At 39.7% G+C, this 14481-nt stretch overlaps 1 protein-coding gene across 2 annotated transcripts in view; it reads left to right on the top strand.

Annotated features, from left to right (window-relative positions):
• Window positions 1-349: 349 nt before the first annotated feature.
• SMG1 (SMG1 nonsense mediated mRNA decay associated PI3K related kinase) overlaps window positions 350-14481 on the top strand; it is a 98972-nt gene continuing 84840 nt past the window's right edge. Inside the window, exon 1 of one of the 2 annotated variants that reach the window (XM_061401249.1) lies at window positions 350-439. Coding sequence is in view for 1 of the 2 variants with exons in the window: in XM_061401248.1 (XP_061257232.1) it covers window positions 354-439 (86 nt within the window). In the remaining variant the exon portion in view is untranslated. The remainder of the gene's footprint in view (window positions 440-14481) is intronic. The other variant, XM_061401248.1, reaches the window with a different exon arrangement.

The raw sequence follows: 14481 nt of genomic DNA, 5'->3' as shown, positions 1-14481 counted from the left end.
CAGTGGCTGTGTGAACGTGGGGCGCCGTCGCCACCGCCTCCTGCTCGCTGTCCTCCTCCTCCTCCTGGGCCCGGGCGTCGCGGGCCGCAGACGGCCCTGGAAGAGAAGTCGCCTCCCCCTCCTCCGCCTCCCTCGCGCAGCGGCACTCCCGCCTCCTCGTCCTGCGCTGCGGGCTCAGGCGGAACCCGGAACGGCCGTCCGCCTCCCCCGCCCTCCGCCGCCTCCTCCTCCTGCTGGTGCTCGGCTTCCTCCTCAGCCCCGGGCCGGAGCGGAGTGTCGGCGGCGGCCGGTTCGGGCGGCGACTCGCGCTTCTTCGGGCGGCGGCGCTTGGCCATGTCGTGTCGGGGAAGGTAATGAGCCGCAGAGCCCCGGGGTCTCGGCTGAGCAGCGGCGGCGGCGGCACCAAGTATCCGCGGAGCTGGAATGACTGGCAACCCAGGTAGGTGAGCCGGCGCCCAGCCCGCCGCCGCGACCCCGGGCCCCGCCTCGGGCGGGCCGAGGCCTAGGACCGCTGGGGTGGGAGGCGCGGCCTAGGCTCTCCACACCCCCCCCGCCCCCCCACTGAAAACCGGGCGCGGCTTCCTGGGTCCCCTCCCGCCCCGGCCGGGGGAGGAAGGCCGCTGGGAGGCGAGGCCTAAATGCCTCCCCTTTCCCTGCGCTTGAGTTCGGGGGCAGGAGTCGAGAACCCGGTGCTCTGGGAGAAGGCACTGGCCTAGGAATTGGGTTCAGGAGGGTGAAGGAAGGGGGACCAGGTTGTGGGGGTGGGTTGACTTACCACCTTTCCCTCAAGTTGGGCGTTGAGTTTGAGGGATCTTGAGAGCATTGGACCCTGTTTATGCATTAACTTCCCTGATCCCTCACCCTCTCAGCCCCCACGTGAAAGATTTTTCCTTAACAGCGATCTCTATTGTGACCCCCCCCCCCACGTGTTAATCTTAAAATAAAAAAAAACACCCACCACTCCCGAGTCTTTACTCTGACAACAGGGTTAGTTGTGAGACGAGATTGTGACTGTGTTAATGGGGACCGACCGACCCTGGTGCTGAAGAGTGAAGTGCAGGGGCACTTACTTGGGCGAAGAGCAGTTTCTACCTGGACACTTGAGCGGACACTCGTTTGGAGGAGTAGAGAATTTGTTTTGATTTTAGAAAGGTTTGGGGCCTAGCTGGAAGTGGATATTTGGAAAATCGACTGTGTTTTGTTTTTTCCCTGTTTCTTTTTGGCCTCCCCACGCTGGTTGCAGGATCTCAGCTGCCCTACTAGGCATCGAACCTGGGTCTGGGTAGTGAAAGCCGGGAATCCTTACCACGGAACTCCTTAAGGAGCATTGACTTTAAAAAAAAATTAATTTTCATGTCTTTCTGATTAATCATGGAGCAGTTGTACCTTATTTAGGACTGATTTATTCTTACCTCTCTTACTGAATAAGTGCTTGTAATAGACTTTTGGAACTTCGCCCAGTGCCTAGAAGAACTCCCTAAACGTATGTAATATTTTAGGGTTAGTTGATTCATTGTGCTCTCATACTTTGACGCACACATGTATTATGATTACCCAGGAACTCCGCAGATAAATGTTAGACACACGTTGTTGGGATGACTTTTGCTTCTTAATGGTATGTGTAATTCCAGCAGTGTTTGGAAATTAGTAAGATGTTAGAATGTAACACTTAAGACTTGATAGAAAAATAAAAATAATCTTTTGGCTAATGAGTGGTACGCATCTTATTCTGTTTAATATGCCTTTCCAAATCCAGTGTCTGTTGAGAACAGGTGACTTTAAAAGTTAATACTTGAGCCTAGAATTGAGATGTTAAGTAGTTAAAGTTTGGAAAGCATAGTTTTACTCTTTAGGGTTTGTGCATGCTTCACATAAAATCAGTTAACTAGTTTGGTATTTTTTAAAAAAAATCTGTAATTGACGTTCTTAGTTGTTTTATATGCTTGTTGTAATGTGTAAATTTAATTTTTTTTTCACCTATTGACTACATGATAAATGAGTATGATTTGACATTTGAGAGGTCTTTGACAGATCTTCCATTATTTTTCAGTACTCTGGTCAGCATATGTAAAAGAATGTACATGGTATCCCTTTAGAGGACCAAAGTGCCCTTCACAAATACTCCTAGAGTTTCTGGAAAAGAATAAATTGTAGATTGTGGCTCTGAATAAATGCAGTAGCATAGTTGCAGCTATGGGTTGAGATCACCTGGCTTCATTCAACTGATATGAAGCAGGGTGGCTTATATAGTTATGAAATACATACATGGGTTATTAATTATATTCCTATTTTCTTCTTTTAAATACTTTATTTCTTGGCTGTATGTCAGGTAGGCTGTGTATTCTTTGAAGCTGTGCTCTGTTACAAAGTCTCAGAACTTACTGCCTAGGTTACAGTTGATTCTTATTTAGTCCCCACTCCTTTGCGACCCCAGGGACTGTGTCCCTGCCAGGCTATTCTGTCTGTTGGATTTCCCAGGCAAGAATACTAGGGTGGGATGTCATTTCCTTCTCCAAGGGATCTTCCTGACCTAGGGAACAAACCCCTGTCTCCTGTATTGGTGGGTGGATTTTTTTTTTTTTTTTTTTTTACCACTGAGACACCTTGACAGCCCATGAGTTGATTAGGATGTTGAAAATACTTTTTCAGAGGAGAGAACAGAAAAGTACTGACAATATACCTTAGCAAAACTTGATTTCTTTGCACGGTTACCTAGTTGTTTTGTTAAATAGCCAATAAAAAAACTCAGGTGTTTGCCAAGTCATAAATTTTCATGAGTTAAATTTGAGGTTGCTGTTATTCTGTTCCCTCTTCACTTTAGAAGGTGAAAGACTCCAGTTAACCGAGAGAATGGAGGTCAATTTTCCCCCTTGTTTAAATGGGGGTTCGTTTCTCTCAGCACCTTCAAATGCAAGCAGATTCCTTATGGTTCATCAGAATCATTTTGGTTTTAAAAAATTATTTGCCTTTCTGTGCCAGTCCTCTTATTATTTTGGTTCTCTTTCCCTTAATTTAGACTTTTTAAAAAGCAGGATTTTAAAAAGGTGACTTTTGGTTGGTTTCTTTTCAGTGTTCGTCAGTCTGGAAACTGTTCAGTTAGTGATGGCCACACATGATACTTCATACATGTTGACAGGAAGTGTTCCAGGTGGCTGAGTAGACTTGTGTCATGTGGCAACAGAGCAAGCCCACCTTTGCTAAAAGCATACATCTTAGCAGAAAGCATTTTTATAGCTGTGTCTTATAGGGTTCATTTACTGTACTGTTCTTTAACAGTTAAGAATGATTAGGCAAATGGGTGGTCTTATTGCCACTGACCAGTCTCTCCTTTTCTTGACTTTATTTTGGAAAGTAATCTTCTAAGTACACCAGTCAAGATAGAGATCAGAATGATTTGTTTAAAAATTAAGTGTATATAGGACTTTTCTTGCGGTTCAGTGGTTAAGACTCTGGGCTTCCACTGCAGGGAGCATGGATTCCATCTCTGGTCAGGGAACTAAGATCCTGTATATCTTGCGGTACAGCCAAGAAAAAAAAAAAAATTCAATGTATAATTACATTGTTCATTTTAATACTCCAGATGACAAGATTAATTTGACATTGGAGTGAAATACAGAGTAGTTCAACAAACAAGAGGAAGCGTTCAGGTCAACCCAAAACATATAATTTTACTTCCACACTCGGGAGTCTTAAGACTTTATTTAACAGACATATATTGGTGTCTTACTGTGCTCAAACTTAAGATCTTTCTACAATTCTAAAAAGATGAAACTGTATATTAAAAACAGCTTCCACTTTTGGTAAAATGTAGACAGATTGAAGTTCTCACAGTACAAATCCCTTCATTCTCTATTGTCACAGACCAGAAGATAGGGAAGAGGCCTGTGAAAATGGAAAAGCCAGAAACTAGTATGTCTGGCATTGTGAGAAGCTGGATTTTTGAAACTAGAGTTGTCTGTTTCAGCCTTTTATGAACCTGTACTGTCGGATATCCATAGATGCACGATAGACTGAAGTACATTTTACAACTATAAATAGAGCTTTAGTTGGACAGAATTTAAAGATTGCCAGTTCAGTACCACATTTTTTTCAAGGACATTAAGGAGCTTCAGAGATTATGTATGGGTGTTTAATTTAGGGGAAAAGTTTATTTTTTAATTATAGAATAAAATATATTCCTTATGAAATAATTGTGTCTTTAAACTGAACCCTTCTCCCTCTTCTTTTTTGGTCCTTTTTTAAGATGGGAGTATAATTGAAGGGTTTTTTTAAATATTAAGAGACAGAGACTGAAATATTCTAATTCCATGAAAATATTCTGCTTCAGAAAATAGAGATGCTGTAGGGATTTTTATAACTAATAGAGCCACTGTCGTTAAGGAGGTTGTTGGTTGGTATGGGAGATAAGAAAGGGCTTTGTAAAAGGTAGAGCATTATATGGATATTAATTGTGATACAATTCTTGATATAATTCTTTTTACATGTGATTTACAGTTTAAAGCCTGGAGAGTCAGAGGAGGGAAAGCTATACATACAGTTGAGTGGGGGATGGCGGGGCCATGAAATTCATCTGTTCTATTTTGACAGTAAATTTGGAGGGGATCTCAAAAATAGAAGGAGGTAGATAATGGCAAAATACAGGCTGTCTTTGGTAGGGAAAAAAAAAAAAGATTCCCAGATTGGTTAGAAGGATGGGGTATTTGTGAAATGCGATACAAATAAGAAGTGAAGCTTAAGAGCTGGAGTGGGGCTGTATTGTGGCTCTTGAATCATATTGGAAATGTGTTTGGAAAGACTTTAGGGAGCCATTGAAGTTTTACCAGCATGGAAGTGGCATAATTGAGGATTGTTGGTGTGTGTGTGTGTGTGATTGTGTGTATGTAAGTGTAACCCCAGTAGGAGGCAGTTGAACACTAGACAGAGACTGTTAAGGACCTGAATACTCTGTTTATAATTCATGGTTTAAATTCAGACAAAGGTATTCAGCTCAGTATATGGAAATTTCAAAAGCAAAAGCCCCTCATTTGTTATTTGGTGTTGATTGAGGGTGATCACTAGAGTGATCCTTAAACCTGTTCACAATTCAGTTCAGGTTAGGGCAGTTACATTATATGGAATGATCATATATATAAAATGGAGCGTTGTTGATGTTTTTTGTGAACATTGAGTTCTCACAACTTTAAAATTTAGGCTTTCCTGCCTTCATTGCTTGGTACTCGCTTATTTGCATTTCTTTGCCAATCCTAATAATGAAACCTAAAATAAATCCCTGAGACAGTTTTCAGTGGACCTCTCTTTATGGATTCACACAAGCTATCATTTGTTTGGTATCTTTTCATATTGTTTTTTTGGTTACCTGTCTTTGGTTGTCTTAAAGTTTTCTTAAAATCCATTTTATGTTGGGGACTACAAAGTAAAACATACTCTCTCTTGTATAGAGGTCTAACAGTGAAGACTGCAGACATTTTGTGATTTAACTCCTGTATGAAATACTCCAGCTTGTTAATTTTTTTAATGTAGAGTATAACCTCTTAAATTTTTATGGAGATATTTGTGTTTTTCTTGGTTTTTAAAAAATTGAGGTGTGATTGACGTACAGCATATTAGTTTCAGGTGTGTGTACATTTAAAAAATACATTTATTTATTTGGCTGCCTTGGGTCTTAGTTGTGGCATGCAGGATCTTCCTTGCATCATGTGTAATCTTTCATTGTGGCACGTGGATTGTCTACTTGTAGCTCATGGGCTCAGTATTTGCAGGGTGTGGGGTCTCTAGTTGTGGCGTGTTGGCTTGGTTACTCTGTGGCACCTGGGGTCTTAGTCACCTGTATTGTAAGGCAGAGTCTTAACCACTGGACCATGTATGTTTTTATTATGGGAAGTCCCATGTATGTTTTTATTATGTTATTTCTGCTTCATCTTGTATTAGTTGATTGTACTTTTCCTCTCTTAGTTGAATTCTTTTCTGAGCTTCTTACTTTTTTGAGAAAAAATTTATCCGTGTGTAGATTCGGTGAATTTCACAAATGCATACACCTGTGTAACCATGACCCTGATCAAGATACAGATACACAATGACTTTGCAGCTGGATAACTTCCCTTCCCACTGCACCTTGTCCCACCCTCATCACCAGACCAAACCAGAACAGAACCTTGGCAGACTGTACACGTGGATCTTGCCTTAAAGTTATTATAGAAAGGAAATCTTTGAATATTATCTTGTAATTTATTACCAACTTATGGTTTCTTCAGATTGATAACCTTATCATCTTCAATATATTTCTGTTATTCCTCTTTTGCTATAAACAAACTTGGGATCTCTGAAGAGCTTTGTGAAAGTAGTTTCAGATGGATCTACTGTTAACCTTTTCAGGCATTTGAGTCCTGGACACACAGGAGCTCTTCTGAGTTTGTTGGCTAAACATAATTCCTGTGAGGTACAGGTTCACAGACCTCTCTGTGGCAAATTGCACCTACTGTTTCTCGTGCTGTCTCTAATGTAAGCATTGTGCTTCCTTTAAGATCCTTACCCTGCCTCTGCCCTCTGTACTCCTTCTTTCCAAATCTTGCTACGGATCTACAGTGAAAGCTAACTGTGCTAGGCACTTCAATCTTTTTTTTGTTGTTCCCCCAACTAGTTAAATCCCCGAGGGCTGAGTGTGAGTTATTTTCTCTGCTGCTTCTGTGTACTTGCCCCAAAGCACTCCCCAGACTAATTTCTGCCTTATTTAGGGCCTTTGAATATCCTGTTCTTGCGTGTAGCTACTGCATAGATTGCTCTTCTCAGAGTGCCTGACCTGGGTGTTTTCATGCTGTTTCAGCCTAATTGCCACCCCCTCAGTGAGAAGCAGCAGCCTTCTCTAATAACTTCTCTAATAATACTCACTGTATGAGTTTTTTGTGTATCTTGTCCATAATGGTTTTCCCTCTGTATCCCTCCTTCCCTACTAATGCATCAATAAATAGTAAAGGCTCTAAATCTGAGTGTTCTTTCTCATCTAAATATGTGAAAATGGAATTCTGCAAGTTTATTTTTGTGTTCAGAGTTTTACTTCAGGGCTTAGAACACTGTTACTGTAGGAGACATTTTGAGGGAAACTGTTCCTTATACAGTGGCCTGGTTAGCCTGAGGCAGCAACTTCATTAAGTTGATTGAACAAGTTCAAAAGGACAGTGTTCTAGTGGGCTCAGGTGGCCAGATCAGACTAGGGCCATGGAGTTTTATCCATCTTGAAGAAATACTTTGCTCACATATTTATTTATTAAAAAAATATGTTTATTCAGTCGGTTGTCCTGGATCTTAGTTGTTGCATGTGGAATCTAGTACCCCAATCAGGGGTTGAACACGGGGCTTCTGCATTGGGAGTGTATAGCCATAGCCACTGGAACGCCAGGGAAGTCTCTTCTCACGTATTTCAAGTTAGTTTACACACTGACAGTTAGTTTACACACTGACAGTTTATCCCATATCTGTTTATACATTATTTAAGTAGTCTAATCACGAAAAAGTTAAGCACTGGATTGAGCCTCTTTTGGCCTTCCATTAGAAGGCCTGAGAAAACAAACCTCTTGCCAGTTGTATGCCTACTGATTGGGGAATGACTGAAACCCCAAATTCCAAGATCAACAAGTTTCTTTCATAGTAATCTTCACACCTTTTGAAAAAAGGAGATTGTATCCCTATTAGAAATCATTCCTTTGGAAGTTAATGTTGCTATTGATAGTATGTCTGAAATCTCCTGTTTATTATGTAAAAACCTTTTACAGACTTTCTGTGTTTATTAAAATCTTTTTCAAAAGAGGAGTTTCCAGGAAATTTCCTGGCGGTTCAGCAGTTATGGCTCTTTCACAGTTGGGGCTTGGATTCGATCACTGGTAGGGGAACTAAGATCCCACAAGCCTGGAGGCCCCCCCCCCAAAAAAAAATGAGTTTCTGATATCAGAATTGTAATTTGCTTTTTGGTATGGAGTTTCCTAAATTATGCTGTATCTTTAAAAATTAGGAAAGGCATTACTTTTTTTTCCTTTACCTTTTTTAATCAATAAAGAACCTTGACAGTGCTCTTATAGGTCCACGAGAAAGTTATTGTAGGCTCTGCAGTGGCTGAATTATATGTATATTTACAAAGATTAAAAAAAATGTTAAGCTTAGTATTTAGTATATATTTATTTTTGGGTACTATCTATATTAATACCTTCCTGCAGAGTAGTCAAGAGGCTTCAATAGTAAGCGTGTCTTGGTCTATATAGTGATATATTTTAGTTTTTCCTCCATATTTGACAGCAGTGACAACTATTTTATTTTTTTACTGCTGAAGTTCTTTGAATTAAAAAACTTCCCTCTTATTTAAATTTAATTGAAAATTTTTCTTTTTAGTATTTTAATCTGATTTTAAAAGATGTGTGTATATTATGTGTGTGTGATTGGAATTTTAATTTTCAACTTGTAATATTTAGTTCTTTGGAACATCTCATGACTCTTGCTATTTCTGTTTCTTGAAGGTCTTCGTAGTTTATATTCCTGTTAACATGAGACCTGGAATCCTTGTCTAAATTATATCACTTTATTTCTAGTCTCTTTGCTTTGATTCTAATGCTGAAAATTCAGACTCATTGCCCTAATGACAGAGTGTATGTTGACTTCTTGGGATTTGTCAGAAATTAAGCAGAAAAATCTATTAATTTGAGGAAAGATGTCAGACTTTTTTCTGTCCTCTGTATAATGGGACTCTCTTCTGATTAGATGACTAAAAAGATTCAAAGATGATTACCAGTATCACACAGTATGGTAAAGATGAATTAATACATATTTAATCGGAAAGCACATCCTGGATTTTCTTTTCTAAAAAGATTGATGTTCTTGTTGTCCTTCTATTCTTTTGGTAAATGTAAAGAAAAATGAAAATGGTTTCCCAAAAGTAAGGTAATGAAACTTGGGATTTAGTGCCTGGTTTATAGAGAAATCTACCTTGAGGCACTGTTTGTGTTGTTTTTGTAGGACTTGAGTTAGACTTTTGACTGTTAGAAATGATTAATTGTCCTTATTTGAAATATTGAGATCATTTTAATATATGGTATCTTGTTTCTTTTTTTTGAAAATACTGAAATTAAAGATAAATTTGTGTTTAATAAAGATTGTATCTTTTTATTTAGTTAAAGTGGCCTATCTTGCATAGCTTCTATAATGCTAGTATTCCCTGTGTTTTTATTGTAATCTTATTGAAGATATAAAACTTATACTACAGTGTTCTTCTCCCCCATCTTTTAGTCTATTTAAAAATCCACTTGTTAGTACAGTTACACTGGAGGAGTTAAAAATAGAACGAGAGTGTTTTAGATTCTTCTCTAAGATATATTTGCTTTTAAGAATGTGTGCATTTTTAGTTTTTTTTCTTTACAAATATTTGTCTTGAGAGGCTGGTGTCATGAAAACAGCAGTGTACTAAGCATGAGAAGATAGAGGTCTTTTGTACTGACGTTACCAGCTGTCCCTCAGGAGGTAATTCTTGCTTTTCCTAACATAATGGGGTTGTGTGGGTTAAAGATAAAGTTTGGGAAATTACTTTCAAAACTATCAAGTGCTGTACAAATGATACTTATGTTGCCACATCTGAATCAAATTAGGAATTTTAAAGAAAGTCCCTCTTTTCTCTCTTCCTCAAAGAGTTTTAGAATTGACTACGCACATGTACCTAGACTCAAGTTCAAATTTCATTTTTCTCTTCTAATACTCTAAGTACCACAATGTGTATATATGTGTGTAGTTACTTATAAAAATTTCATAAAGGACATTTATGTCAAGTCTCACAGAGGATATATGACTGGAAGCTCATATAATTGTTAAATTTGTTGTTTTTCTCTATATCTTATAAGTCACACTCTTAGAATTTGATACCAGTTGAAATTGTGGGCCAGCAAAAATAATCTAATCTTGATGACCGCATTTATTGTAGAGAAGGTGCAGTGGAATTAAATACAGACGGGGTGGGTTAAAAGGTAGTTTGTACCTTGCTTAACTTTGATTATACAGTTGGAATTTAAGAACTAATTCTTACAAGAACATCAGTTGAATGCTGCATTGTGTTTCTCCCCTATTGTAGTATGCATGTATCTTTGATTTAAAGGGATTGGGGGAATCCTGAAAAGGGTTGACTCTGCCAGTGTAATAGTTTGAAGTATGTAAAAAAAAAAGGACCATATATATCATCTAAACAGATATGAATTAATGAAATTTTGTATCATTATATAATGTATATACTGTATTAAGCTATCATGAAATTTTGGTACTGTTTTAAATTATGGCACTATAAATTTCTCAGAATGGGTCAATGCTCTCTCCTAAGGAACTTCATATCTAAAAACTGATTTTTTTCTATCGTTGTAAGGTTTTTATTTTATACCACTTAAATCAATCTGATACCTGTGTGTTTAGTGTAAAATGTACTAGAAGAAAAAGATAGGGTTTGTATAGGCTTTTTGAGTTTGTATGGGCCTTTTGAGTTTAAAGTGGCTTAAGTGATGATTTTGAACTGTTTCATAGCTTTCTCAAACTTATGGCTACTTTAGATACCTCAGTGTATTTCTGGCTCCTGCTGAGCACAGTGGGAGCAGTGTTTCCTGGCTCTTGATTACTGCTTACTAGTATGTTTCAGTAACTACCCCAAACTGACTTCATTTAATAAATATTTCTACAGTTGAAAGAATAATGTGGTTTTTGTGAAAAGTATCTTCATTTTCCAATTATTTGATTTAGGAGTCCATGTCTTTTGAGATATATCTATGAGACCTTATTTGTTTATGTTTAAGTAGGGGAGGATACTTAAACATAAACTTAACACTCCAGCATTCAAAAAACTATGTAGGGAGGATACTTACACATAAACTTAAAACTCAGCATTCAAAACACTTAAGATTATGGCATCCAGTCCCATCACTTCATGGCAAATAAATGGGGAAACAGTGGAAACAGTGGCAGACTTAATTTTCCTGGGCTCCAGAATCACTGCAGATGGTGATTGCAGCCATGAAATTAAAAGACACTAGCTCCTTGGACAGAGAAGGCAATGGCAACCAACTCCAGTGTTCTTGCCTGGAGCATCCCAGGGATGGGGGAGCCTGGTGGGCTGCCGTCTGTGGGGTCACAGAGTCGGACACGACTGAAGCGACTTAGCAGCAGCAGTAGCAACTCCTTGGAAGAAAAGCTAGACAGCTTGGAAGACAAACCTAGATAGCATATTACAAAGCAGAGACTTTACTGACAAAGGTCCGTCTAGTCAGAGCTATGGTTTTTCCAGTAGTCACGTGTGGGTGTGAGAGTTGGACCATAAAGAAGGCTGAGCGCTGAAGAATTGATGCTTTTAAACTGTGGTGTTGGAGAAGATTCTTGAGAGTCCCCTGGACTGCAAGGAGATCAAACCAATCAATCCTAAAGGAAATCAGTCCTGAATATTCGTTGGAAGGACTGATACTGAAGCTCTAATACTTTGGCCACCTGATTGGAAGAGCTGACTCATTGGAAAAGACCCTGATGCTGGAAAGACTGAAGGCAGGAGAAAGGGATGACAGAGGACGAGATGGTTGGATGGCATCACTGACTCAATGGACATGAGTTTGAGTAAGCTCTGGGGGATGGTAAAGGACTGGGAAGCCTGGCATGCTGCAGTCCACCGGGTCACAAAGAGTCGGACACGACTGAGCGACTGAACAACAAAGGAGAGGATGTGGCTGTTTCAGGAACACTCTGAAAAAGAAGTTCCAGTGTTTAGGTAGGAGGGTTTACCATACATATTTTATCACTGATTACAGGTAGTATGTTTCTTCACCAATTTGGTGTTACTAGTGTATTTCCTACCCCAGGATGCCTAAGACTATAGGTCCTGGAGGAGTTACTGGAGATGTTGAAAGGAATCAGGGTCCATTTAAAAATCCAGTTGCTGTCTTAGTATAGTTGTGTTGGTAAAGTTAAAAGTAAAACCAAGAAGTTTAGGTTTCTCTTAGGTGTATTTATTTTTTAAGAGGGTTGGAGTGGGGGGTCACGTGTTTAATTTGAGAATACGCTAAAGATATTTCTGGTAATATCTCTGTTGAAAATCATGTGTGGAATATGAAACTCAGTGTCTTTTCCATGCTTGCCATTATATTTGAGATATGTGATGCATGTTAAGAGGTGCATGTTAGAATATTGCTCTCTTGTTGCCCAAATCCTTGACTATGTCCAGGACTTGTAGGGTATACCATACCATTACGGCAATAGAGCCTAACTCTATATTGTTTTCTTTAAAAATACCTTTGTCGAATTGCATAATATTTATGTTTTCTTATAAGCAGAGACATTACTTTGCCAACAAAAGTCTGTCTAGTCAAGGCTATGGTTTTTTCAGTAGTCATATATGGATGTGAGAGTTGGACTGTGAAGAAAGCTGAGTGCTGAAGAATTGATGCTTTTGAACTGTGGTGTTGGAGAAGACTCTTGAGAGTCCCTTGCACTGCCAGGAGATTCACCCAGTCCATCCTAAAGGAGATCAGTCCTGAATATTCATTGGAGGGACTGATGTTGAAGCTGAAACTCCAATACTTTGGCTACCTCATGTGAAGTACTGACTCATTGGAAAAGACCCTGGTGCTGGGAAAGATTGAAGGCAGGAGGAGAAGGGGACAACAGAGGATGAGGTGGTTGGATGGCATCACTGACTCAATGGACAGGAGTTTGAGTAAACTCTGGAAATTGGTGATGGACAGGGAAGCCTGGTGTGCTGCAGTCCATGGGGTTGCAAAGAGTTGGATACAACTGAGCGACTGAACTGAACTATGTTTTCTTAATGTGTTATGAGTGATTTTTGACAACCACATCATTTTTCTTGACCTGTAAAAAAAAAAAAAAGTGATGATTTGTTTATACTTTGCTCACCCTTCCCCCAACATCAGTTCTCAGGACTTTTTAAAGATGGTTTCACACATTTCTTATAAAACACTCTGCCTTTTCATGGATTAGAGTCCCAATCTGGTTTCAAGACTTTTCCTTTTAGGATTCCTTTAGTGTTTATCTCTTGGTGGTGGTATAGTCGCTTAGTCATGTCCGACTCTTGCGACCCCATGGACTGTAGCCTGCCAGGCTCCTCTGTCCATAGGAATTCTCCAGGCAAGAATGCTGGAGTGGGCTGCCATTTCCTTCTCCTTAATCTTCTCTATCCTCAGGGGTAGAGGATGAGATGGCTGGATGGCATCACTGACTCGATGGACATGAGTCTGAGTGAACTCCAGGAGTTGGTGATGGACAGGGAGGCCTGGCGTGCTGCGATTCATGGGGTTGCAAAGAGTCGGACACGACTGAGTGACTGATCTCTGATCTCTATGTTTGGCATTTAGTTGAAGAGTTTGGGTGGGGATGAGGGGGTGGGACATGTTTCTTTGTAGACTTTCAGTCTTTTTGTCCTATTCTACTAGGGAGGTCATAGAGTAAGAGATTTCCTTTCAATCTTGGCAATTTCCCAGGCTGAATGGGATGTTTCTAAAGTACTTCCAGGACTTGCTGACAAAAGAGGAAGATAAGCAATGCAAAAATGGTAGCTGAGGCAGGGTTTTATTTAAGGCTGTAAACCAACTTGTGTTAAAAATAAACTTGAGAGTAAGTCAAATTCATGTGCTTTAGATTTGGGAGCCTTCAGGTGAACAATTATTTAGCATTAACAAAATTTTTTTGTTAAATACTGAGAATTGATTTCATATTTGTATAGAAGATTAAAAGCATACCAGATTTTATAGCTATCAGTATTCTTAATGCCTAGTAAGATATGAATTTATGCCAGATGAAGTACATAATACTTAACATACATAAAATGTATCAGAAGTGGATTGCCTGCCTCTCTCTCAAGCAGTGCTTTTTCTGATTTTGCTCGCCATAGTGCTTTGACGCTTGTGTCAAAAATCGATGCTTTTGAACTGTGGTGTTGGAGAAGACTCTTGAGAGTCTCTTGGACTGCAAGGAGATCAAACCAGTCAATCCTAAAGGAAATCAGTCCTGAGTATTCATTGGAAGGACTGATGGTGAAGCTGAAACTCCAGTACTTTGGCCACCTGATGAGAACTGACTCATTGGAAAAGACCCTGGTGCTGGGAAAGATTGAAGGGAGGAGGAGAAAGGAACGTCAGAGGATGAGATGGTTGGATGGCATCACCGACTTGATGGAGATAAATTTGAGCAAGCTCTGAGAGTTGGTGATGGACAGGGAAGCCTGGCACGCTGCAGTCCATGGGGTCACAAAGAGCTGGACACGACTGAGCGACTGAACTGAGTGCTTTGACTCTTTAAAATTTTTTGAAAATGAGTAGGCAATATGAGTAGGTTTCTTTCTGTACCCTGCCTAGGTTAATCCTTCCCAAGCTTAAAGTTTAGACACTAAGAGAAGTTTAGTTAGTGCTAAGTACTATCTGCATTCCTCAAAACTCAAAAGAACTCTAGGGCATGTAAATTATATCTCAGTAA

The sequence above is a fragment of the Bos javanicus genome, chromosome 25, assembly GCF_032452875.1.
Source record: "Bos javanicus breed banteng chromosome 25, ARS-OSU_banteng_1.0, whole genome shotgun sequence".
NCBI classification, from domain to species: domain Eukaryota; kingdom Metazoa; phylum Chordata; class Mammalia; order Artiodactyla; family Bovidae; genus Bos; species Bos javanicus.
This window is presented reverse-complemented; position numbering and strand designations above follow the sequence as displayed.